The sequence below is a fragment of the Rhyacophila brunnea genome, unplaced genomic scaffold (assembly GCF_057557595.1).
Source record: "Rhyacophila brunnea isolate RB1 unplaced genomic scaffold, BYU_Rbru_1.0 scaffold_9, whole genome shotgun sequence".
Taxonomy (NCBI): Eukaryota; Metazoa; Arthropoda; class Insecta; order Trichoptera; family Rhyacophilidae; genus Rhyacophila; species Rhyacophila brunnea.
In genome coordinates, this window is record NW_028233361.1 from 42,756,241 (window position 1) to 42,783,057 (window position 26,817).

The 26,817-nt window shown below is 32.4% G+C and overlaps 1 protein-coding gene across 1 annotated transcript; it reads right to left on the reverse strand.

The window, feature by feature from the left end:
- Window positions 1-475: 475 nt before the first annotated feature.
- Window positions 476-21,321, reverse strand: LOC147063673 (uncharacterized). The gene is made up of 9 exons (XM_085959824.1): window positions 21,112-21,321; window positions 13,359-13,484; window positions 10,691-10,798; window positions 9,261-9,409; window positions 8,686-8,847; window positions 7,957-8,063; window positions 5,990-6,101; window positions 4,158-4,314; window positions 476-924 (listed from the first exon to the last, which is right to left on the reverse strand). The coding sequence occupies exons 1-9, from the start codon at window positions 21,268-21,270 to the stop codon at window positions 727-729; spliced, it is 1,278 nt and encodes a 425-aa protein (XP_085815950.1). The 5' UTR covers window positions 21,271-21,321; the 3' UTR covers window positions 476-726.
- Between the last annotated feature and the right edge of the window lie 5,496 nt (window positions 21,322-26,817).

The window sequence follows — 26,817 nt, forward strand, 5'->3', positions numbered from 1 at the left end:
TCGCACTCGTCGCCAATCGGAGAGCAGCAGTCGAGATGTGAGCATGTCAATTTGTTTTGTGATTGCGTCGGAAGAATATATTTTTATATCGTGTAAAGATGATTAAAACACGTTACGCATGTACTCGAAAAAGAAAACATGTCAATAAATATATTATTATTATCACTAATATAACAATAAACATAACATTAAATGGACGTATTTCTGCAAACAAGATCCAACCCTCACATGTAACATGTTGAGAAAATTCAATATTTGAGGGATGATTGATTTAAAAAATATGAATTGTGATTATTTAATTTAAACATCTGATGGGATACTTTAATAAAATCAAATAATCACATATCATTTTAAATCAATACTAACTCAAATATTGTATTTTCTCAACAGGTTACTCGTGAGGGTTGGATCTTGTTTGCAGAAATACGTCCAAATGGACGCATGTTGAATTTTTATGACAAATTATATTTCGTTTGGCACATTTGCACAATCCGCGCGTCGCAAAGTCACGATCTTTTCAGACCATGCCTCAGCTGAAGTATAGCCTTAAGATAGACTTTTATGCTGACAGTATGGCAAGAAAGATAATAAATTTTAAATCAAACAGGACGTGTTTTAAACAAGTTATCAGAAACGTGACAATACATTGGTTTAAAAACTTTACCAATGCAATGTTACGATGGTTACAGTACCTACCTATTACAATAGAATTGCACATAATGTTACTCAATTGTGTCTTAACATTTGATACCAATCAGGATCGTGTTGAGTATATTTTTCTGGTCTGTCCGATTTGTTGTTGTAGTGGAACTCGGTGACGCCCCATCCTTTGACTCCATTTACAGTAAACTTTGCAAACCTTTCCACCATTCTTGCGTCCCAATGGGAACTCACAAAGTGTTCTGATTCGTGTTCAACCTCCACCTGTAAAAGTCATGTCAAATAATTGTGAATATTTTAATAAAACGAATACATACATCCAAAACTTTAAATATGTTACTTTTGCATGGTGTTTCGATTCTAGTTCATGCTTATATAATTTAGGACACCATACTATACGGCATATGCATATCGCGATCTAAATAATTCAGATATTCGTTGCACCAGAGCTTCTTAATTTTATCTAGTATTGTTTGAATTCGAATTGTATAGACATCGAAAAACCCACCAGACTGAGTTGAATGCGGAAGACAAAGGACCGAATCTAATGGAGGGAAATAGGCAGGGACAGCACCACCTTAAGGGTTCGTACGGACATCCCCACATCGCTATCATGTCAAAAATACACGTCTAATATTTTTAACATTGTGTATTCAATTTATTTTATCCATCTAATCCATGGGTGGCCAACCCGAGGCCCGCGGGCCGAATGCGGCCCGCTGGGTGTCAACCTGTGACCCGTGCAGCAGTGAGAAAATAAAAATAATATCAAATGCTGCCGCTAGATGTGCTAATTTTGCAAATTGAGATTCGATTTTGGCTCAAGATTTTAAAAAGCACCGTGTACTTTTTGCTGAATTTGCGACGCCATTCTCCGTAGACGTGAATTTATTACCGGGAAATTTACAAATGGAACATTGAGAAATATGTTGCGATGAACAGTTAAAGGAGAAATTCCATCAGGTTAGTTTGGAAGAGTTTTACAAAACATATTTGGACAACGAGAAATATCCTGCATTTTACAAACATGCTCTAATGATGACTTCGCTATTTGGAAACACTTACGCGAATGAAAAGCTTTTTAGTCGGATGAAGCATATCGAATCCCGAGTGAGAACACGAATCAATGATGTGCATTTGGAAAACTATTTGCGTGTAGGAACAACCTCACTCGACATCGATATTGATGCACTTAGTTCTGCCACACAAAATCAAACTTCTCACTAAAATTTATTATTTTTATATTATTTTGTTTATTTTTTATTATTTAAAAAAAGTCTAATCTAATAAATATGTTTGATTCTCATTTTTGTTTTATTTTATTACCTAATATATAATATATATTTCTTTTTTGTTTTGTATAATAAAAAAAATCGGTTGTGCGGCCCGGTAGGAAATCTCATTTTTAGAATCTGGCCCGGCTGCTGAAAAGGTTGGCCACCCATGATCTAATTCCATCGCAATTTTATTTAATAATTATAATTATTATATTTATTATTATCATACAAAAAAATAGAGCAATGATTGTAAATTATGTAATAACATAATGATGATTACGCGGTATTAAAGTAATTGATTTAATTAAATATGCCCTATTTCACGGTGACACTATAAATTAAGAAAGCTATGGCGTCTATTTTTCACTGATCGGGGTCACTCTGGCCCAACCCGTTGCCCTGGTACAAATCTCGTTCTGCAAAGGATGTGAATGCATTAGGGTTAGTATACGCATACTGGGGAGCGAATCAAATAATCCCTAAGTGAGTAAAAACGCTTGCAGTATGTCGTTGTTCAAACTGATAGTGGTAAGTGTATAATAATCATTATTATTAATTAAGTTAATATTTTTAAGCACGCTTTTTAGAAGTAAGTAACGATTAGATAATTATATTAATTATTCTGAAAAATTACTCATTTCCTTAGTAGCTTGGTATACATTGTATAATATGAGAAAGTAGGTAGATATGTATATTTAATAATTAATGGCTAAACCTCACCACCTAGAAAGTCGTCGAGCCGTCACTAGAAATAGGAGAGGACTATGTTCAACAAAGCTATTCACAGGCCGAAGAAGAAGAAGATTTAGTCTTCTATTCACTTCTTGGTTCATGTAATTTTAGAATGTCTTCATGTCATGACAATTGAAGGGCTTTTTAACAGAATGTCATTAGCAAATTAAACTAACAATGCAGATTATTTCTAGATGGCGTAGATGAGCATGCATGCATGTCTGTATTCTCAGTTTTTTGATAGAATACCGTATGTTCACTATATTGTCGCTATAGGATTGGTTTGTCGAATATCCGGTTTTGTCAAAATCGACCTTTGATGAACATGAAGAATGATTTTTTGTATCTAAATGGAGCAGAACCATCATTTTCGTTAAATTACATTGTAATGAATACAGCATTTATATGCTGTAAAAATAACAATTTAAATACCTCCATGTATTTAAATATAGGATAATGAAATTTGTTTTTTGTCTCCTGAACATTTGACTTTTGGTCTATTCGACAAACCAATCCTACAGCGACGATATATGGACATGTAAAAATGTTAATTATGTCATAACACTATTATTATCAATAACAATTTACCAATATAAGAACATTAATTATTGTCCATGACATTTGAGAGTAATAATATTGTTATTTAAAATGGCAACTCCTCAATCGGTTAGCAGGGGTTCACAAACTTTTTCGTTAAAGGAATAATTTTGAAATCAAAAATATTTGGCGGGCCGTCCTTTCTTTTGTAAATATTTTCTGTTTTTAAAAAACAAGGCAAAAAATAAAAAATATTTCATTTTGTAAACTTTATTTTTAACTAAATATACATTATTATTACTTACTCTAATGCTTCAAATACACTCTATGACGATCGGTCATATATATGTCGAAAAACCCGTTTCTTATGTTGGCGTCCTGTGTCACAGGGTGTCACAGTGTGTAAATGCGATGTCATAGCTGTTATACAATATACAGTATAAATGTCGGAATGGCATAGATTTGATCATAGACACTAAAACGCTCTTAGCATATATGTGCCCGATCGTCATATAGTCTATTTGAACCTTTATTAATATAGGTACTAAAAAATAATATTTAAGTTTTTTCACCATGTGATTTATGCAATGTTTGTTTGAAACTAAATCATAAATCTAAAACTAAACTAAATCCTAATCTAAAATGTCAAAGTCTCTGACCATTCATTCTTGCCAGAGGATATTTAATTTCAAATGTAATTTTTAATATTCAATATGAAGAATAAAAAATAATACAGATTTAACATAAATCTCGCGGGACACATCAAAAAGTCACGCGGGACGTAATTGGCCTGCGGGACACACTTTGTGAACCCCTGGTTTAAGCCGATCTGATACTGAAGATCCAGCTAATAATATTGATATAGTTTAAAAAGGCGCGTAAGCTGATTTTAATACGAGATTTATTATACTGAAACAATTTTTTCTTAGTAACTATAATGTTGGTACATACCTGTACTTCGTACGTCATTCCACCAGCCACAAAAGAAAATGCATAATCCTTTGGCGCCTTTCCATTTTCTCCGTGTTGGTATAACTGGAGATCACATGATTCCACTGCCCTATTTTGGATTTTATTTTTAGGGGAATACATAACTCCAACTTCAAACCTGTGAAAATAATAAATCAGTTTTATCTGTAAAGTTTTGAAATAAAAACATTGTAAACTATGGTCTAACGTGGTTTAATTATTATAGTTTATATATAAAATTCTTGGCTTGGAAGAACCTCCGAAATATACTATTTAGAAAAATTAAGTCGCTTAATCGCCAAATCCGCTCTGGGCGATTTTTCAATAAAATTAGTTTTGAATGTACGTATGTGCTATATCGATAGGTTTACCAGCCTATCTAGGTGCGATTTTAAATTCCACCCTCTTTTGCCAAAAAATCAAAATGAATATTGGCTTGAGTCGCCAAATCCGCTCTAGGATAAATTACATGTTACTAAATCTACTCTATGTAGCCGACCAATCAGACGTCGCAATTGAAACCATGAGACATTTACTCAGAAACTCAAAAAAGCGACTCAATTCTAAAAAAAATCTTGGACTTCTTTTTTCTGTTGAATTCAAACTGTTTTTCTTGCTGATTCTATTGAAAATATACAGTTTAAGGGTGCTTAAAATTTCTGTCAACAAATGGCTATCAGCTTTGTCATTTAAATCTAGATTTTTCCTAATAAGCATCAGGATTGTTCCAAATTTCTGTTGAGACGTCCTTCCATTTGTTAATAATTTTCAAGTATAATTATTTTTTTATTCAAGACTACACACAATTTAAATCTGAATTTAAAATTCATATTTTTGAAAACCTTTAGAAATACACCTATCACGACCGAGTGGGATTCGAACAAACATATTTTGCTAGCTGGGAGTGCTATAGGCGTCAATGTACTATATACAACACTACAGGTAATTTGAGGCGTCTAATTACAAAAAGCGACAAGTCCACAATTCGATAATTTCGGGAAACAACGTTTATATGTTTCAAGCTTCAATTATTTGTTTTAACGTGAGATAATTTTTTCCGTTGTATTCTATGTCGAAATTAGAACCAAATGGCAATTTGTTTCAGCCGATAAACTCTTAAATGCAATAAATACAGGCAAAATAAAATTGGACGTAGCGCTACTTGTACCTCACTTTTTAATTTATTCCGCATAAGGCACATATTTCCGTGGCACTGTCATAAGTTTACCAGATGCTACAGCATGGGAGATGCCCTTTCCAATATTGAACGTTCCCTTATTGTTTGACTTAAACACGCGCGAAATCAACCAAGCTTTAAATAATATGAAACACGGACTTGCTGCTTTTTGTAATAAATCAAGACTTAAAATATTTTTTTTGTAGGGTTATGTCGCGTTTTGGAATTTATTCATCAATACATATTGTCTAAAATTATACAAAGAATACGTGCGTATTTTTTTCTAGATTTTAACCAAATGTGGACTTATCGCTTTTTGGAATTAGACGCCTCATTTGTTGTATTTAGTTAAATACCGCCACACTTTTCATGATATTATCACACATAAACCAATTAGAGTGTAAGAAAGTAGTCTGGTATGAATTCTATATTGTGGCAGATACATTAGTGTAAAAAAGAGGGAGGCGAGGCCACAGAGATGTACATGAAAGAACAAGGAGGATTTTTAGTTCCCCTATTGGCTGTGATGACGTTTAATAAATAATAACGTAATATAGAAGTTGCCAGCTGGTCTAAAACTATTGAAACTAAAAAACAAATTTGAAATATCGACACGTATATTATATATTATACTAACGAAGATGCTGTGCATGGTTGACAGATGACTCCAACAGCTATGCTTCTGCCATCGGCCAAGAATATGTGGTGGAAGGCATATCGGTGCATAAGTTCCCAGTCTCGTTTGTGGCCTGAATAAACATGTCAAATGGATGGAATGTAATTAGTAATTTATAAACACTTCAGAAATATACATATTAGAAAAAATCTTGAAAAATTATTGGCTGCGTGGGAAAGTACTTTATTAATTAGCTTCCTGCACTATACATAATCATGATGAAATTAACCAATAATTAGTCATGGCTAAACTTTAGTAAGTAATTCACTTCAGTCTACTACACTACATATAAAAAATATATAATATTGTGGGGTTGCTGCCAAAAGTTGGTAAGTCTCGATATCATGTTATGCAGTAATTGCAATTTGAAGTTTAACATGCCCTTCGAAATCAGGCATTATGTTAATTTTTTGTGCCAGGTATAATGTAATATATTATATTCCTTTTGACTCTACAATAACAGGACATGGGGCCAAATTGCAGTAGTGTAATGTAAAGTGTAACAGAAGTGAAACAATCACAAACACCCAGTCTTTGAGAAGACTATATAAATATATTGCGACCTCCCTGAGAATCGAACCCGGAGCCTGCGGATGAAAGGCCAGTACCTTACGCACTGAACTATGAGGTCCAGTCACGTTCCGTGGGGGTAGGCAGGTCATGTATTGCATAGGGGCGGCAAATGACGGAACGAATACAAAGATTACAACAGTGGAGATTTTCCATGAAACACACGATATGGTCACAGTATTAACATCTTAGTTAAAAAAATAATCGAACCATAAAAATTCGGATAACATTAATTAAATATTAATTGTTGTATTGTAATAGCCAGTGGCGAAGGGTGGAGGTAGGCTGTTAACCCTTTATAGGGCAAAGCATTTTTTTCTTCATTTCAAACTGATCTCTATCATTTTGCATCAGATATTTAATATCTTAAAATAATTTCAATATAAAAATAAAAAATATCTTATCAGTAATTTGGGAATTTATAATGGTTTTTTTATCATCCAGTGCCCATTCAGGTGTTTTTTTTTTTATATATGTACATACCTTTTTTCACAACACATAATTATAAATGGGAACAAAATGACTTGCAAAGTCAAGTGTCACTCGCGATTCGTTGAGTCGCGACCGCAAACGCGCAATGGCTGATACATCGACCAATCGTTTAAATAATGTTTTACGAGCGATTGACGTACACTTCATATTAGATGATTTATTTCGTAACCAGAGAACGTTCTCGACAACGTCTTGAAGCACTAAGGTTGATATTTCCATATTTAATGTATGACTTATAGCTCATAAATGAGGTGGTCGATAAATAAACCGTTTTTGACCTTTGCCCTATAAAGGTTAAGGTCTGACATAAAGAGTGCATACTAAACTTTGTCAGTCACTCTTGTTCATTTCCGTTGAACTAATAATACAAATTGCAGATGGTGCTGGTTAGTTTTTAAAATTCAATCAAAACCTTTCTTAACCAATCCATCATAGTGGATGTAGACTGTGGAGATCCAACATAACTATTGTTGTATTGTAATATAATATTGTAATGGTGTTTTATCGCACAGGCAAAATTATCACAAGAGTGTCTTCAAACATGTCAGTGCCACAGGCCTCCACGTACCTAAAACCACCACTGTTTGAGAAAAGGTTTCGTAGAAATGCTCTAATTTTCTGCGGATAGCGTGTAATGTAAATTTAAGGTTTTTTAAGTATTTGTCTGTTGGAGACAGCCGAAAATAAATAATAAAATAGGTAAGTATGTAGGTGGTACCTAACAAATTGAAAATAAGAATAAAAGAGGACGGCAGTTGAAGTCTGCTTAAGAGCTACGTTTTGCCTAGGGACGTCACTGAAGGGTGCCGCCTTATAATGGACTTCAAGGATTGACAGTAAATATAATTGTTTGTAAATCAAAATACCATAGCTGTGGTCCCTGAAGGCGTCCATAGTTAATGTGTACTTTTCTTCACCGACCGTTGCATTCACTTTCATAATTCCAAATTGCTCATAGTGCGATTGATGGGCTCTGTAACAAGTAACAATTTCAAGTTTTTGGCGTATAAGTGTGTGAGTGATGATGAGGATGAGTGATGTGTGAAGTATAAAGACTTGCAGTTTGCTGGTGGAGATGGTACAGTGATAAAAGATAACAGCGAAGTCTATATTTTTATCCGAGGCGCGATGATACAGAGTGACAATTCTCTACCAATATAAAATGCGGAGTGAAATATTCGTTCAATCGTGATAGCCCTTTTATTGAAACCCATCACGATTAAAAAATGCTTACACTGAGTATCCCAGGCCTTCGGTGAGAAAATGCATTTTTAACATAATAAATATTGCTGAGGTAAAAAGTGTTTATTTGCAAGCAGTAATTCAATTGTGTGAAATTTGAATGCTAGAAAAATATGTGTGATATGTTTTATATAAATTGCCGACAGCCTGTGAACAGTGTATAAACAATAATTAAGTAAATAATATCAATTTCAGAATTATCCGTATGTCAAGATTTTGCTGACGCTGCTTGGTTCTCATAGACCCGTTAACCGTCGTACATATATAAGTTTGTTTTGTTTTAAAAAGATTTTTTTTACAGGATGTATGGGGTTGGAAATTTTAACATTCGCCACTGAATACACCTTACTTACGCTTTGAGGTCTTTAAAATATTTCTTGGTCCAGGTTTCTCGGGCGATAGATCGAGCAACTGCGCTCGCACACAGGTCGGTGTCATAGTCAAAATATTTGTGCAATGCTTCCCACTCCGCGTTGAAGTTGACATCAATCAAAACGGTCGGGTCATGTTGATACCTGATAAAAAAGCAATATTAATACAATTTCCTTTGTCCATTACAATTACGTATTATGAATAGATGAATCACAGGGGCCTATTTACAAAAACACAGTTTTAAGGTAAACGCAAATAAAGATTTTGCTACTTTTAATAAAATAAACTTTTCAATAAAGTATTATCTATCACAAACAATATCTTGTAAATGGATATATTATGTACGACATAGAGCTTTGTGTCACCAATTAATATGATTACTGCATAATCGAAACTAGAGCTAACTCAAAACATGCATTTTTGTAGTTAGGACCCTGTGATACTAAGAAACTGAATATTGAAGATGGGTTTTCAAACTGGTGATATATTGAAAATGATATGAAATAAGTACGGGAAATAGTGCAGTGTTTCGGTGGCTTATTACTGTAATAATTACCACATTTTGCCGCTGTACGATACCAGCCACTTCTTCATGGGTGTGATGGGTGTGAGTAGTAGTCCTTCTGCGCCAAATTCATTTATTTGTGCGCCGAATAACATGGTGTCGGGAATTTTAGGACTGCACAATACGCCTTTACCGGGAATCTGTAAAAAAATGCGAGATTAACCCATAGCTTACGGGCCGCACAAAATTGTGTTTTTGCTAATTACTTTTCAAATGCAAATTAACACGTTAATTACAAAATTAATTAAAAGGGCCCGTAAGCATTATGTTAAAATCATCCTTAAATGTATTTTTGTTCTCCCCACTTATCATTGTCATATTTATTCACACAATATTTTATCGTTCTATCTATTGGAATTGCGCTACATTTTTTATATCTCCCATTCGTTGTAAATGATTAATTTCACCAAGTATAATGTTGTAATTGAATATTATTTATTCTCACAAAACAATGAGTTGTTGTGTTGGTTCAATGACAGTTCATCGTCACAAATCATTAGGATGTGACATCATATACATTAGGTTATTGCCAAAAGTTGATAAGTCTGGAAATCATCTTATGGAGTAATTGCAATTTGAAAGTCTGACATGTCTTCTAAAATCAGGCATAATGCCAATTTATTTGTGGTTTATGTGCATGTTCTACGTATAGGATGACCTTGATTTTTTTTTCTAGAATACATACCTATTTAAAATATCGTCACACTGTTCTGGCAGAAGACACTAATTTGAAAAAATGACATATTGAGTTAGTTATACCAAAATGTTCCTTATTTCAAACTTTACCTCCTTAATAAATAAACAGTCTTTATTTTAAAGTCACCCTTTTTACGATTACTTTTAATAAACTCGCATGATAGACCATTTCAAACATTTTAACAACTTCAAAGTCAAATTACTCAAAACTAGTATTCTCCAGTTAGTGTGTTCTGCCAGAACAGAGACAAATTCTGTATTCAATAAGACACTCAATTCGTTGCATACTCTAAATAACTAAATTATCGACTTACCAACTTTTGGTAGCAACCAGACAATACGGACAACCTCTGACCTGAGTATATGCTTAATATATTATTAATGGTGTTTTGCACCTAGGATTTCCTGGTTGTTTGGACCGACAGTCTGTGAAGTGGCTTTGCAGAAAAAAATGATATCGCCGTTTCAATGGCATTTGATTCAGCCCTAGGACTTAATGGATTGGGCAAGTGGCTTAAATCCATTCCTCATAAAATTTAATCTTTATCAATGTAGTTAATATGTACCGATACAAGTGGATGCGACGCTGACATCAAAGAGAGAATGTCATTGGAGTGTCAAAACTGAAATCGGTACCAAAGTGATTTTGTGTTGAATTTAGTTAGGTCTCTGAGTTTCTTGTATTTTACTTTGTGAAAAAAATGGATAAAATTAATATTTCTTACGATAAAATAGAAGAGTCCGTTGATAATTCCCATCTGTCTTCGTTCAGTACCGGCTGTCATGTAAAATCCATCTTTGTTGGCTCCGATGAAAAAAGCTGCATCAAAAGCCTGGAAGACAATATTTGAAATTACATTCACATGTCTTATAGACACCTTGAAAAAACCTTCTTCTATAGAGATGGAGCCTTAATGTATTAATTGGAGGCAACAAAAGAACCACTAGTCCACTGATTAAGTAAGTAACAAATTAATTTGCAAGGTTGCAGGTTCATTTGTAGTGAACTTCACACTACTGCTATGAAATGTATTTGCTAATTTGCAGGGTATGTAAAAAAACAATCTGTCACAATTAGTAGATAAACAGTTACTACTAATTATTATTAAGTTGAGAAATCCTGTAAAATTTGTGTAAAACCATTTATAGCTGCACTCGAGTTGTAAGTAATCATAATGAACATAAAAAAATGGCAGCCATTTTGTGTGTCATAAAATCGGAATGCCAACTGAGAGATGTAAATATTTGTGAAGTTTATGAAATTAACTTCATGCAATTGCTAAATAATTTAAACTGTCATAACAGAAAATAACCCAAAAGGCTTCTTCTAATTTATTGTTCAAATTCTTTGCTTTGATTATATTATTCAATACAAAGTAAATTTAGATTATGATGATCCATAATACATCTAGTTCTGAAATTTAAAAAGATAATTTCATTATAATTATTTCAAATAACAAACACTTTTTTAAGTGTTTACATTTGTATTTGAATTTATTCTACAATAAATGAATATAAATCGATGACCGGTTTCGTCCGGAAGTTTTTAATTGGTTATATTGTGGAATAAGTACAAATAAACTTAAATAAATAAATAATTTAGATACAAGGGTGTTCTAATCCTGGGTCTGGCAAATACACCTTTTCAATTTGTATTTGTAATCAAGAGTATGGACCTAATAGGTTGAGCTAGTGGCTAACATCCATTTCTCGTAAAAACCAAAAATCTGTTAATTCAAACTTTCAGTGGAGGCCCATATTGATTTATTTTTCGAGAGTAGTTCACCAGTAGTGTGTAAATTAAAGTATCGCAATAATAACTGTTCACATGCAAAAGTGCCGACTATCTTTTTTACATATTTTATGGCCAATTTGATGAGCTATTAAGGTGTTGTCATTTCCCTCCATTTTGGAAAGTGAAAACATGCTGTCACGTTTGCTTCGTTTTATGGATTTTCGTCTAGATTTAGGACTTGGAGGTGAACAAATAACACCGGAATTGTTTTGGAAACGGCAAGGTATATTTACGTTAATATATTCTAAACGGTTATTCTCCCGCTAAAACAAACGGTCGCTTGCGAGCCCTACAAAATGCGGCGTTGCCATTCGTATTTTTTTTTAACGGCATTCAGACAATGTTGCCGGTCAGATATTTAACATAATTTAATTATTTTCGCAATCAGCCATTACTATTTGTTGGATTTGATACCGACTCGGGCCTCCCAGATACACAGAGACATCCCCAAATGGGGACCATTCGGGGGTGTAACAGTGTCTAACTCGTATGTGGTATTTATTTATAGTTACTGAGATATTGACAAAAATCACAAACTCGTATATCAAAATTCTATTTTTATAAGTTGTAATACTCGTATCTCAAACAATCTTTTTGATCATCATCATCAATTGTTTCAATATTTTTTTCCATTTCCTTTTTAAAGTTTATTAAATAAATCAAATGTCCAAAATGTGTTTTATCTTCAAAGATAATAAAATATAACTATATTATTGTATATTTATTATAAACATTTAAACCTCGTAACTCAATAAAAATCTTACATTGGAATAACAAAAACTCGTAACTCATTTTAAAAGTTAAATACTGCCAAATCTATAAGCCACAAACCAAATGCAAACTGTACAAAATGCCCCACTTGATTAATTAATCATCGTCTAAAACAACTTTGATCATGTTCTTGAAGAAAATTTCGAGTAAAACTGTTTTTTCATCCTCCTGAACATTGTAATATTTTTCGATACAAGGTTTTCATATCTTAACGACGATTTGTTTTCTGAATACAATAAAATAAAAATTGATAATATTATGAAATGATCAATAACAGGTATCTAAAGAACAAGTCTGTAACAAGTAAATATGAAACAAAAAAACTGATAAAACAATCTAAAAAATAAGACTTTTGATAGTAATACAAAATAAACTTGAGGAGTGAGATAAAGGTGTAATAAAAAAATGAGTTAATGTAATAATTATGTGATTGTGGTAGGCATATAATATTAGAATGAGTTGTTTTTGTGAACAAATTGAGTTTCATAATAAAATTTTTAACAAGAGTAATAAGTTTTTGTTTGTAAATATTATGACATGTTCGACCAAATCATTTTAAGATGACTTTAAGGCGACTAAGTAAATAACATTTTAACATTACAGTAGAACCTCGATATAACGGATTTTGGATATAACAGACAAAATATCCGGTCAAATGTAAAAATTGTTAAAAACATCTTGTAAATATATATATATATTTTTTCCGACCATGTCCGATCCTAATAAGATCATATGCGCCTCCACAGTGTGGAGGTTTGTACCATGATATTTGAATGGACCTAAATTGTGAATTGAAGGAGGAAATCGGATCTTTAAAATTGCATTACCTTCGCGTGATCAGATAGCGGTTGAGCTTTGTCCATATCTTCAGGTGTGCTGTGAGATTTCACCCCATGGCCGGCTTTGTCATTTGGTTTTGACGCATCAGCGCTACTGCTTGAGGTAGTCATCCACTGCAACAAAAAGGTAAATTAGCATTGTTAGTCCATGACGGAACATCGGACCTTAAGAACTATGAGGTATCTAAAAAAATATGATTTACATGGATTGGTGTTCATTCAACCCATTGGGTCATGTGTTGTCACAAATTTAATAGAGATTAAATTGAATTAAAGAAATGGTAGGTGGGCAGTTAGAAAATTAAATTTAACTTAACTTAAAAACTTAAAATTAACGTAACGAAAAGATACTGCTATTAAGTTAGCATGACTAATTCTCATAATAATCAGTGCTCGAAATGGAAAATTTCACGAACAGGAACGCTCGACAATTTTCCAAAAATGTGTGATATTAGATATAATAATATCTGTAATATAAAAATATCTTTTACCATTACATGATGTACTTTTTTTATCATCATCTTCGCCCAATACGCTATCGGCTATAACAATTAGTGGTAACATACAAATATAGAGTCATTTTAGTTTACGAAATGGTTTTCTAAAAAATACATTAATAATTATACAAATATAAATAACTAAACGTATATGAATCTAATTGGAGTGGGAAACATTATTAAAATACATGAAATAATAGACAAACTAATCACAATTTCCCATTGGTTTCGTTAGTAGTTTGAATAAAAATATGCAACTAAGAGTGGATAGAAATATGAGTGAAGATACTTTGGTTTAAACAAAATACATGCCGCTTTTTTCAAAGCTCTGATTTTTCGTAAATTCGAAATATTTTGATTATGGTAAACTATTTTTTAATCAAATCAAAATCCATCGTATACGAAGAAGCAAGGGCATGGTTTTTAATAAATTAATTAAAAAAATATGTAATACGCAAGATTTACAAATGTAGCATTATTTATTAAATAGGAATCATTTTAAACAACCTCAGAAGTGTAGGTACATATTATTAGAAAAAAAATATTTCCATCATGTGGACATGTAGGATAATTTATTCTAATAGGTTTCCAATGTTATAGAAATTGTTATATACAGGGAAATTTTTCATATATTTATCCCGTTAGATTCTGATTGATTTATTTAAATATTTTTATTTCGTATTGTACCTTAAACAATACAAATTTTTTTAACATGCATACGATGTTCACGAATATGTATCTATATTAATTATGGAATTATTTGATTTAAGTTATTAAATCTATTATAATATTAGTTTAACCATCAAAAACACAGTTCATTCAACCCGAAAAATATCCATATAAAATTAAAACAATAAAAATATATGATAGAAGATAAAAAACACAACTTAAAATTATTAAATTTGGAAAAATAAGGAGTCTAATTTTGTCGCTTCCTCTGATGAAAACACTTATCATTGGCTGCATACAACTTAATATTGATAAACGACCAATGAACGACCTCGATTGCATTATGAAATACAAAAACTATGAACGCGTCAAACCCATGTAAATTTCGCTAACATAAAATATGATAAATGGACAATTCGGCCAATTATGGTTGTCTCGATACAAAATTTAAAGTTTCATTACAAAAAACAATTGCCTACCACTGCAGTAAAGAAAATATATGTATTAAATGTGTTTCATTTAAAAATTTAAAAGTTCCAGTGTGCATTATAACTATTACGTTATTAACTCACTATATTTAGGCATGTACCTTAACCTTAACTGTATTAAAATAATATGTTTGAACTTGCAAAAAAGTAAGTGTCTCGTTTTATAAATTAATAATACAGTAAATCTACATTCCAATGTAAAATAGCTTCCAACCTTTCCTTACAATCATAAAAACCTTTTTTTTCAAAATACATTATTGTCCCATATGACAATGCAATAAATCTTACTTACTCCAGTGCATTTCTTTGTATACAATTTTATTGTTTTATCACCATTGATGCAAAAGAGTAATATGTCTATTGGTGCATTCAAGGCCAAATTCGTTGAAAAAAGTATTGTCTTGAAAAAAGGTTATTTCTCAAATACGCTGTCTTACACTTACTCTATCACTATTTCAAAAAAACTTAAGTAAATTATGTACGGGTCATAGAAAATCCAGTGGTTCTAAACCAGTAAAATTATTTTTTAATAAAAAAAATATTTATGTTTTTGTACCTTTGTACCTATCAATTCATTTTCGTAAATTTTAAATCTAACCCGGAACGTAATAATATTAAGTATGACGCTTGAGGATTTTACTAGACGACTCGCTGTCCGTCGGATATTTAACGAACCGGTACGCCATTTTCGAGGTTTTAACGAACAGGAACGCCATCCTTAAGAATCCCACGAACAGGAACGGCGCTCCGGGGCGTTCCGCTCCATTCCGAGCGCTGATAATAATAATACAAACACGTTGCTTGTTTTCTCTAATGTTAAGTGTTGCTTAAGAGCATACTTCAGTGAAACGGCAAATAATTTTCAACTATAGGTGCGACAAAATTTTGGAATCGCTGCTAATTGGAGAGCGATAGTCGAGTTGTGAACACATCAATTTGTTTTGTGATGGCGTCGGGGGAATTAATTCTTAAATCGTGTAAAGATGACTAAAAAACGTTACCCATTTACTTGAAAAAGAAAACATGTCAATGAATACATTATTATTATTACTAATAGAACAGTAAACATAACATTAAATGGACGCATGTTGAATTTTTATAACAAATTATGTTTTGTTCTGCACGCGTCGTTTGCAAAATCTTCGCGTCACGTAGTCACAATCGTTTTAGACCGTGCCCCAGCTGAAGTATGGCCTTAAGGTTTCTTAAGCACTTAAGTATGACCATGGATTTGACCCCAGGAATTTCAAGTGTAACTAGAACAGTCTTGATGGGAATGCTAGGTTTCAAGTGACATGCGTGAAAAAAAAAGTGATGATAATTTTACATGTTAAAATATGACTTCGCCCCTGCTACTAAAGCGTGAAATATATTATGGTGCTTGTTGCGGACTATTACGTGACGTCACAGTAAGCTGCCGCTACGGGAGAAAAGTGTGTAGTGTCATTTTTTTTGGTTTTTAAAATGTTATCAGACTGATTGTCCCATCCCGTAGAACATTGTCAGTTGGAAAAATCTGCCGAAATCACCAAAACAACAATGAGGTCACCTCACGTTGAACCACACTGCATCCATACCTACATAACGTTTTTAACCTTTTTATCATTTTCGAGATGTCTACACATTTTCAAATCACGTCAAAATTGCGTGTTTTTGTTTTTAGTGGTTGGCACTATGTATTTTCTATAAGAATGTTATCTATTATCTAGGGTCTGCGGGTTGGGTTCTGTTCAAAATATTATTGAATTTACAGAGACTCGTTACTAGGTTACTCCATCATTGAATTTACAGAAATTGTGTTCGTTCAAAATATTCTGCAAAATGACGAAACCATAGACTAAATATGTCACCGTGACAATATGCAACATCTCAATATAATCACAACTTAACATGGGTTGTTTGTTTCATAGCAACTGGGATAATATGACAAACTGACATTTGATTCAGGTATCTTGTTGACAGAACCGAAGGGGGCTACATCTTCACATACAAAACAGAAGGTATAAAAATGACATTGTAGAGCAGGAGGGGACAAACTGCGGCCCGCCAGGTGTTTTTTTGCGGCCCGCCATCATTAATTGTAGTTCTGATTACGAATAACATTTTTATAATTTTTTAAAAAATATTGACAATAGATTAAAATTTGAAGAATTTGTTGTTTCGTAAATGTATTATCTCAGTACGTCTTCCTTGCGTCTCGTCTCACACTATGTGGCCACTATTTACTCTACGTTGAACATCGTGACACATTTAAATACTTTTAACTCCGCGTTGCAAGGTAAAAAAATATATGACCATGATATGGTAAAAAGTTTGAAAGATTTCAATTAAAAGTCAAGTTATTCCTTCAACAAATCGTCGCTATAGGATTTGTTTCCCGAGTAGACCAAATGTCAATTTTTCAGGAGACGAAAAACAAATTTCATTGTCGTATATTGAAATATCAGTAGATGTATCAATCATTCTTTCTACACTGTATGATTGCAACATTATCTAAGAATAGATTCCAAGAATAATATACTGGTATAAATCAGTAAATGCACAGAAAATGCGTTTTATTTACAAGTACTCGTTGTGGATATTCGGGAAATTTTTAGCGCTCTCTCAGAATAATGGATATTCGGGACAAAACATGGACGTTCGGGACTTAAGACCGTAGCGTATTGCTGCACGGCCCACGGATTACTGAGTGGTTAAAAAGTACGCACCTCAAATGTTATATTTATTTACACGATAATTGGTAATGATTACTTTTACTATTTAAATACCTAATGATCGTAATAGCCCAAGTTCGTAGGTAATAATAACATGCGGCATTCGCTTTTTTCGATTTTTTTCGTAATAAGTAATAAAATAGTTTTTAATAATCTTTTTTTTTTATTCAACGAATAATTCACAAGATTTAAGAATGTACCATTCTAATTATTGAACATACATAATTTTGAAAATCACTTCTGAGAAAATATATTAAAACCAATAGAAAAAATCTTTTTGAAAAAAGTAAGACACCCGGCAGGAATCGTCCCTGCATCTCCTGGGTTTACGACCAAGTCCACGAATTATCCACTATGCTACGAGGTGACATACTTATGACGACAAACTTTAACTATTGGCCTGTTAATACCTGCTCATCAGTATTCTTCAAAATCAAGCGACTATTGGCTATCGGTTTTTGTTTATTAAATAAAAGTAGGTATCTACTACTTCAATTACTAACCGACGTCACGGATTTCTCCAATATTTTTTGATGGTACTTACTCGTACTTGCTAACAATTTTATATTAATACTTTTTCAAAAAAAAAAAAAAAAACTATGTATATATATCTGTATATTATTATACCTATATATTTCTATAATTAACAATTAAACTTATTACAAACCACCAAATAAATATTATATATTTACTATTGGAATGACAACACAAAATAATAGCATCTATAAATTAATTACCATTGGCTGCTAATATTAGGTAGGTACCAATATCCTAAGTATTTATAATATTCACCAAATAAATAGTTACTAACATACATATTAAATTAAATTAACTATCAGCGCATTCAAAAATAAATCATAGCATCGCCTTTATTTTCATAGAAATACCTAGATTAAAAGTAAAATAAAGACAAACAATGTTTGATTAATAATAATTTGAAATAATAATTATTTTTTACGTCATAGTAGTTGCCGGGTCATACTGTAAAATTCATATAACCGTTGGGATTTTGTGTCATTTATCAAAACAAAATGCAGTTATTTAGGTTAAAATACTCACTTCCATAACTTTACTATAAGTTCAGGGCAAACTGGTGATGTATCAGCTATAAACAATCTCTTCAAATTAGATGAATTCACTATTAAAACAATAGTAACTTTAAAAACAATATCAATAAGACGAAATTTGAAAGAGGATTCCAGACGGCCGAAAAATATGAAAGTGGGCGTGATTGTTTTAGAGCTAGACAGCGTGAATGTGGGAGCGAGATGCACGGTGTCAGCGCGGTTTGATTGGCTAAAAGTCATATTCGGGAAATAAAAACTCAGCCAGAGATTTATTTCGACCGAAATTAACTTGGATATTCAGGTACGAATAGTTGGACATTCGGGAGAACAACGCGGAGTAATTGTAACTTAACATGGCGTATTCGGGTTTTTCAAAAAAATATCTCTGTTCCTAGATAAAAATATATTTTTTTTATAAATGATTTCGGTAGAGTTCGATAAAAAAAATTGAACTGCTTAAAATGTCGATTTCGACAAAAATGGATATTCGGCAAACAAATCCTATAGCGACGAAATATCGAATAACAACGTGTACCACTTTCCAACTTTGAAGTTGCTGAATATACCAGAATATAAATTTGAAGAATATGGTAAAATTATTAAAGCTCTGAATGACGATTTTTCACAAAGATTTGGTGACTTCCGAAAAATTGAGACAAGTTTAGCAATAGTACGCGATCCATTTTCAATAGATATTGATTGTGTACCGACAGAGCTACAACTTGAAATTATTGATCTGCAGTGTGACACTGGTTTAAGAGAATTGCATCGTCGTGAAGAAATCTCCTAATTTTACAATGCCCTTAATTCAGACAAATTCGACCAACTTAAAGATTATGCAAGAAAAATGTTCGTTATTTTTGGATCAACCTATATATGTGAACAAACATTTTCTATCATGAACCTCAATAAAAATTCTTTACGATCAAATATCTCCGATGCCCATTTACAAGCAGTTTTGAGAATATCAACTACAAAATTAACACCTGAATTTAAAAAAATGTACAATAGTTTCATTTTGCTCATTAATTTTTTTGAAATGTTTATTTTTCGTGATAATAAATAGTGTATATCTAAAAATGGTATTTAACTTGCGGCCCGCCGCTCATTTTGAATTCTTGAATTTGGCCCTCCGTCTAAAAAGTTTGCCCCCCCCCTGTTGTAGAGAGACAAAAGAGGTTGAAAGTAAGAAACGTTTTTGTAAGTATTGAACTGGCATTAATACGTCATGTTATCTTAGTTGGTGCCAATTATAATAATATGGCAGAAAGAAATAATTTTGTTATTATCTCAGATGATAAATTAAAACAATATTTAACGTTATAATATTACTTATGTTTACAAAGTCGGATGATGCCTATATGAATTTTATTATTATGCAAATACAATTCAATTTATTTACTCAAATGGATAGCAAGAATGGAAACGATTCGACATTGTCAGACAGAGATAGTAATTAGTGCGTAAGTTATTAAAAGACAATCTCCAGTATTAAAGGTCCAGCGATGTGCTGAGGTTTTAAGAAGTACAAGTGACATATGATTTAAAAAAAAAGGAAGGATTTTTATATCACTACAATCTATAATCAATCATTTCTATTTATGCATTCTAGCATGTAACTGCTTTGTAAGAAACATTTAATAAACTATTTCTCAAAGGTTTTTAATTATTCGGTAAGTATAAAAATATGCAAAAACAGGAAGTATCTTGATTAACCGATTCACTGCGGAGCATTTAATTACTTGTTAATTACCACATTTAAATAACATGCTAATTATATCTAATGGCCCCCTAATCAGGACACAACAGCTCTGTGGCGTTCGCGCTGTGAGGATTAATAAAAGTATTTTATTTTTCAAAATTTTCTATTAATACTTACTTCAAAAATACACGTCATTTACAATTAGATAGGTAATTATTTTTTGTCGATTTATGTATGCAATATGTCATTATCTCTCAGTAAATAAGAAAAATAAGTTGTTTTGTAGGTGAAATATAAAAAGTAAATTCATCCAAAATTGACATTACTTTTACATATCGTCACTGTTCTGGCAGAAGACACTAATTCGAAAAAATGACATAATGAGTTAGTACCAAAATGTTCCTTATTTCAAACTTTACCGTCTGGAAACCTTCTTAATAAATAAACAGTCTTTATTTTAAAGTCACCCTTTTTACGATTACTTAATAAACTCACATGATAGACCATAACTTCAAAGTCAAATTACTCAAAACTAGTACTCTCCAGTTAGTGTGTTCTGCAGAACAGAGACGATATATGCATGGGTTACAAAAATTAATCTTACCCGTCTGTAGTGGTATAGCATTAAGAAGACACAGTACTTGATCGGATACCATTTTCCGCATTTCTTGTAAATACCAAATACGGGTTCGGGGTCTTTTATACTTATGAAAATGTACACTATTATCGAAGCGACAATAATTGTCGCTATAAGCCCCAACATATTGATGAGTCTCACAGGTTATGTTTCACTCAAAAGCTATTCACTTACTGCAAATAAAATACCTCTCATTGGGGACAGAAAATATTTGGATACAGATAAGGCAGGTGCGGGTAATCTTTTAAGTTATTACATAGTAATTAACATTTATTATCATTAATTAATTAAACTATTTTTTTTATTCAACGAATAATTAACAAGATTTAAGAATGTAACATTCTTTATTGAACATCAGTAACGAAGGGTGGAGGTAGGCTGTTAAGATTCGCCATAAATAATGCACATTAAACTTTGTTAGTCATACTTATTTGTTTTAATTATTGAGCTAAGAATATCGTCACTGTTCTGGCAGAAAACACTAATTCGAAAAAATTACATATTGAGCCAGTACCAAAATGTTCCTTATTTCAAACTTTACCGTCTGGAAACCTTCTTAATAAATATACAGTCTTTATTTTAAAGTCACCCTTTTTACGATTACTTAATAAACTCTCATGATAGACCATTATTTCAAACATTTTAACAACTTCAAAGTCAAATTACTCAAAACTAGTATTCTCCAGTTAGTGTGTTCTGCCAGAACAGAGACGATATACAACGCAGATGGTATTGGTTAGTTTTTTTAAATTCAATTAACCCCTGCTTAAAACAAACCATTGGCTGGTTCTCTACAGCGTACCTCCACCACTGATATATTTAGGCACATTACTTTAGTTAGATACTTTTTCCACCACATGAAATGATAAAAATGCTATATTTTTACTCCCATTTTAGTAATACCACTAGAGGTTCGAGATGGTGAGACACGGTTCTCTGAATGTCAGATGTTTGACTATAATTATTCAAACTATTTTTGTTATTCAACGAATAATTAACAAGATTTAAGAATGTAACATTCTTTATTGAACATCAGTAACGAAGGGTGGAGGTAGGCCGTTAAGATCCGCCATAAATAGTGCACATTAAACATTGTTAGTCATACGTATTTATTTTTATTGAACTAATACTACAATTTACAGATGGTGTTAATTTTAAACCCTGCCTAACTAAACCATAATAGTTTTGGTATACCTACTTTAGGCGATACAACAAAATTGTGGACACTTTTTCATTCCTACTTATTTGCTTTCGTTGGATTAAGAATACATATTACACATATTGTTGGTTCATTTTTTTTAAATTCATTAATCCCTGCGGGTCTATTCTATACAAAAGGCTACTTTCGTCCGCTAAAACCGCTAACTAGGGTATGTTTGTATCAAATTATTAACACGTATTGTAACAATTATAATTAGCCGGTATTAATTGTTGCAATAAATGACATATTTTAACGGCATGTCCCCTGCCTGTGCTAAAATTTAGAGCATGAGCGATAGAGAGAGAGCGAGAGAGAGACAGTTTCGACTGATTAACTGATTACAATACAATTATAATATTTCAATATAAAATGTATGTAACAAATACTAACGCATTATCACTTTAGCACGTTAGCGGTCGATAGTCGCCTTTTGTATAGAATAGACCCGCTGCTTAGACTATGCCACCCATTGCATTGCTAAATGAAGCTGCGTGCCATGCGTTTGGTTTGTGGGCAAGCGAACGCATTCGTATACAAATGTTCGAGACCATAGACCATTTCGCTAGTGCTCGCACTACACGCTCAGAATTAATATATATTTTTCTATTCTTTTACGTTATATAGTATTATTAAGCGGTCAAAATGCAACCATTAGGTAAAAAAAAATCCATAATTTAAGTTACTTTAAAGAAACACGGTCACTTGGTATTAAAATATATAATAATATACAAATAAATTATCACGAACATGTATCAACTTACCTATGAAACGTAATACCATCTTCTTGCTTATCAGTACGGCTACCACATTTTAATACAGCACATAGAACCATCTTTTCCACTTAATTAACTAAAATATTTACCACTGACTTTATGTTTAACACAAAAAATATCAATTTTAGCAACACGCGCTCGCAGGTTGATGTTAACGCGCGTGTTTGAACACGTACCTAACCGAAAAAAAAATCTTTTTTTTTTTAATAAACAGTACATGTTCAAACACGTGCGTTATCATGATCTTACTCCCTATTTCAGTTTTAGTTTGTCAATTTATGGCTACGGCCGTATGTTGTAGCTTAACCACTGGGGAATGCCAAAAGAAATTCGTAGGATGTTTATCACACTTGAATGGTCAAAAACATTGCTTATAATTAGTATATTTAGAATTATCTTCAAATGCGTTAATCTTGCCCATTTTTTGAATAATAAAATCCCTAATTCTTGTCAAATTTGGGATCACAGAGATTATCAATATAATTTTTTATCGTAAATATTTCACTATAATAATGTCGACATAAATTATACTGATGGTTTTATAAATGCGTTTAAAAACTAATAAACGTAAAAAAATTTAACACCACTGCACATGTATGTACTGAAATATGACTATATTCTAAAACATTAGAGCGAGAGGTTTTAAAGAATACTATTTTACGTAATAAAAATACTTTATGCAGTCATCAAATGTTTAAAATAAATATAAAGGATAATAAGGCTTCAAAATTATAAAAATAGATTATCTACAACGTTTAAGGAATGTCCAGGATCATGCTTTGAAAATAGAATAAAAGCTCCATTTTGACCCACGCTGAGCACGTCCGCCCTTAATAATGCTGAGGCAACATCTGCATTATAAAAAATATCCAAGCTGTAAATAATAAACAATTAATTTCGACAAAAAACGAATCCGCGTTCGGGAGGTTTGAGCGGTGCTCCAAGAAGTTTTGCTATTTCACGCTGTCGGCTACAGACCAACATTATTGTCGATGCTGTCGCACTCATTCTCATTACAAGGCATGATTACTTGAGCGTCCTGGGAATGCGCTCCCATGAACATTGCACCTATATTATATTTAAAATAGCCAGTTAAAATCACATACTTATTAGAATTTGTTTTTGTATATGAATTAATGACTACGGTAATAGATAAGAACACTTTTAATAATTCAAATATAAATGAAAATATTTAAAAAAAAATCTTTTCGCATAAATTGAGTGGATGTTCAGCGCTCTAGCGCTCTCAAGGACGCATCGCCACTGCTTCCATGTATTGTTATTTTTATTATTTTATTATTGTATTATTTACTCATTCATATTACTCTGTATCTTTATTTGAAAATTGTTAACACTTACTTTATGTCATGTCGTGAACGCTTTAAAATTATAATTTGTCATGTTCATTATATTATTATGTAAAATAAATAAATTTTAATTTGAATATTGGTACCTTGATTAGCCAATCGCCAATATTAACGAAATTTGTAAAGCACTCGAGAAGCAATATGTCTATTAGTTAGTTTCGTCGTTAATAGAATAGTGATTTTTTTTAGAGCAAATTTATGGTGTGTGTTTATCTCACTTAACTGCTTGACTCGCCGTGCCGGGCCTCTAGGCTAGAGCTCAGTCAGCCCGTCTCTTGTGGGGGGGGGGCATGCCCGTGAAAGTATTTAAAGCTTTCGACATTGGCGATGTTTTATATGTCGCTAATTGGGGCGAAATCCAAATCGTGACAGATTCTTTTGAAGAAAAGGTTGGTTTTATTTGTGTTGATTTTCAAACCGATGTGAAAGACGAATTGGTATGAAGCCTGTCAAATGTCTCTTGAATGCCCTCTATTAAGTTGTCAGTAATGATTAATATTCTTTCAGATGCCAAAGTTTGGTTACCCAAGCTGTGTCTCATATTGTCAATACAGATATAACAAAATGCCACTTGGATACTGTTTGGATACCTACATAATAATAATAGCACTTATCAACTTGATAAAAGTATATATTTTTAAATATGGTTTTTAATTATCTCTGACTTACCTATATACTATTATTTATATTATATATTATATTGCATTTATATTCGGTTATTTGTATCAGTAATTTATCAGTGAATGATGGATATTCAGAGATAATAAATGACACCTTATATGTACACAAAATAATAATACCTATGTAGGTAATAAGTTTATAGATTATCTCTGGATAGACTTTGAACATTTTGATTGTTTATTTTGAATTAAGTAATGGAAATAGAATGAAGGGACAGAAAGAGAGAGGGAGAGAGAGAAAGGGAGCTGCCAAAGAGTTTGGATTACAGTGGAACCCCGATTTTACGAGCCCGAAATTAACATTTTCCTGCTATTTGGTGTAGTCTCTGCAGCCCCGTTTTATTTGAGTAATTTAACCCATTGGAGATAGATTTGAAAGGAGAAAAATATGTACGAACAGTTAGATTTAATTTTATGGTAAATTTGACAAACACTAAAAATGCTACAACTTTTTTTAGTACCTACTTATATGTTTAATTTCAAAATATTTTTTTATATATAGGATGGTTTCATTTATTTATAACATAGAAACACTTGGGACCAACATTGGTCGCCAGTTAGAGTATGTTATAGTTATATATAAAATAGAAACACTTCGGGTTTTAGTATTTATTCAGAGTTCACAGAGACTTAATCAATAATAACAGAGAATACTTCAAACGATTCACGACAACAGATTAACAAATGACTCGCTCGACCAAATAACCTGATGAACTTGCCAAAAGATTAATTCAATTCAGGTAGGTATCACATTTGATAACTAGAAACCACACTTATCACTAGAAATGAATCTCGATAGTGAAAGGTGCTTAGTTTCAAAATAGAGGACCTTTATGAAGGGTCGGAGCTAATCAGACTAAGTTCACTGGCTGTAAGACAGTGAGAGATAAAAATTTGGGAGTTAACATGGAGTTAAATCCTAATCCGTCTACATAGCGCTTGCGGCATCCAGTCAATGGTCCGCGCCATCTATGGGTCTCTTTTCGAAGTCATGCCTCTACATATAATAATTTTTGCTGAAATTATGGAATTAAATGCATTTTGTGTGTTTATTTGGGTAATACAGTAATCACTATGAATTTGATTGAAATACCACACATAAAATGTGTAGTTGTATGACGTATGGTGGTGAACAAAGGGTTGGAGCAGCCCCTTTTTTGAGTTGCTCCGCTCCAGCCCCGCTGTGGGTAAAAAATGTACTTAAACAAATGTTAAAAAATAAGTAGTTTTAAATTAAGGTTTATTATTCATCATTTTCATTATTGAAGTTTCTCCAAAGTGTCAAAAAAGTTGAGGTTATTTATCACTCAATAGTGTTGCCATATTTCAAATAATTCCAGTGTTACAAAAGTGTCAAATATATTTTTTTCACTGGATTTTAGGATGAAAATTTAATAATAAAAAAGGACATCCGGAGCAGTGGAGCACTACAAATTTTCGGTGCTCCGGCTCTGGGTAAAACCCCATTGCTCCATTGCTCCGTGCTCCTGCTCCAAACTCCGCTCCAACGCTCTGCATAATATTATGTTCGTATTAGGATCGGACATGGTCGAACAAGAATAAGACTGTAAAATCTTCAATGTACATTGAAGTTGTTACAAATACTCAATAATGACGAGCCCCCCACAACCTGTTATTTATATAAATCATGT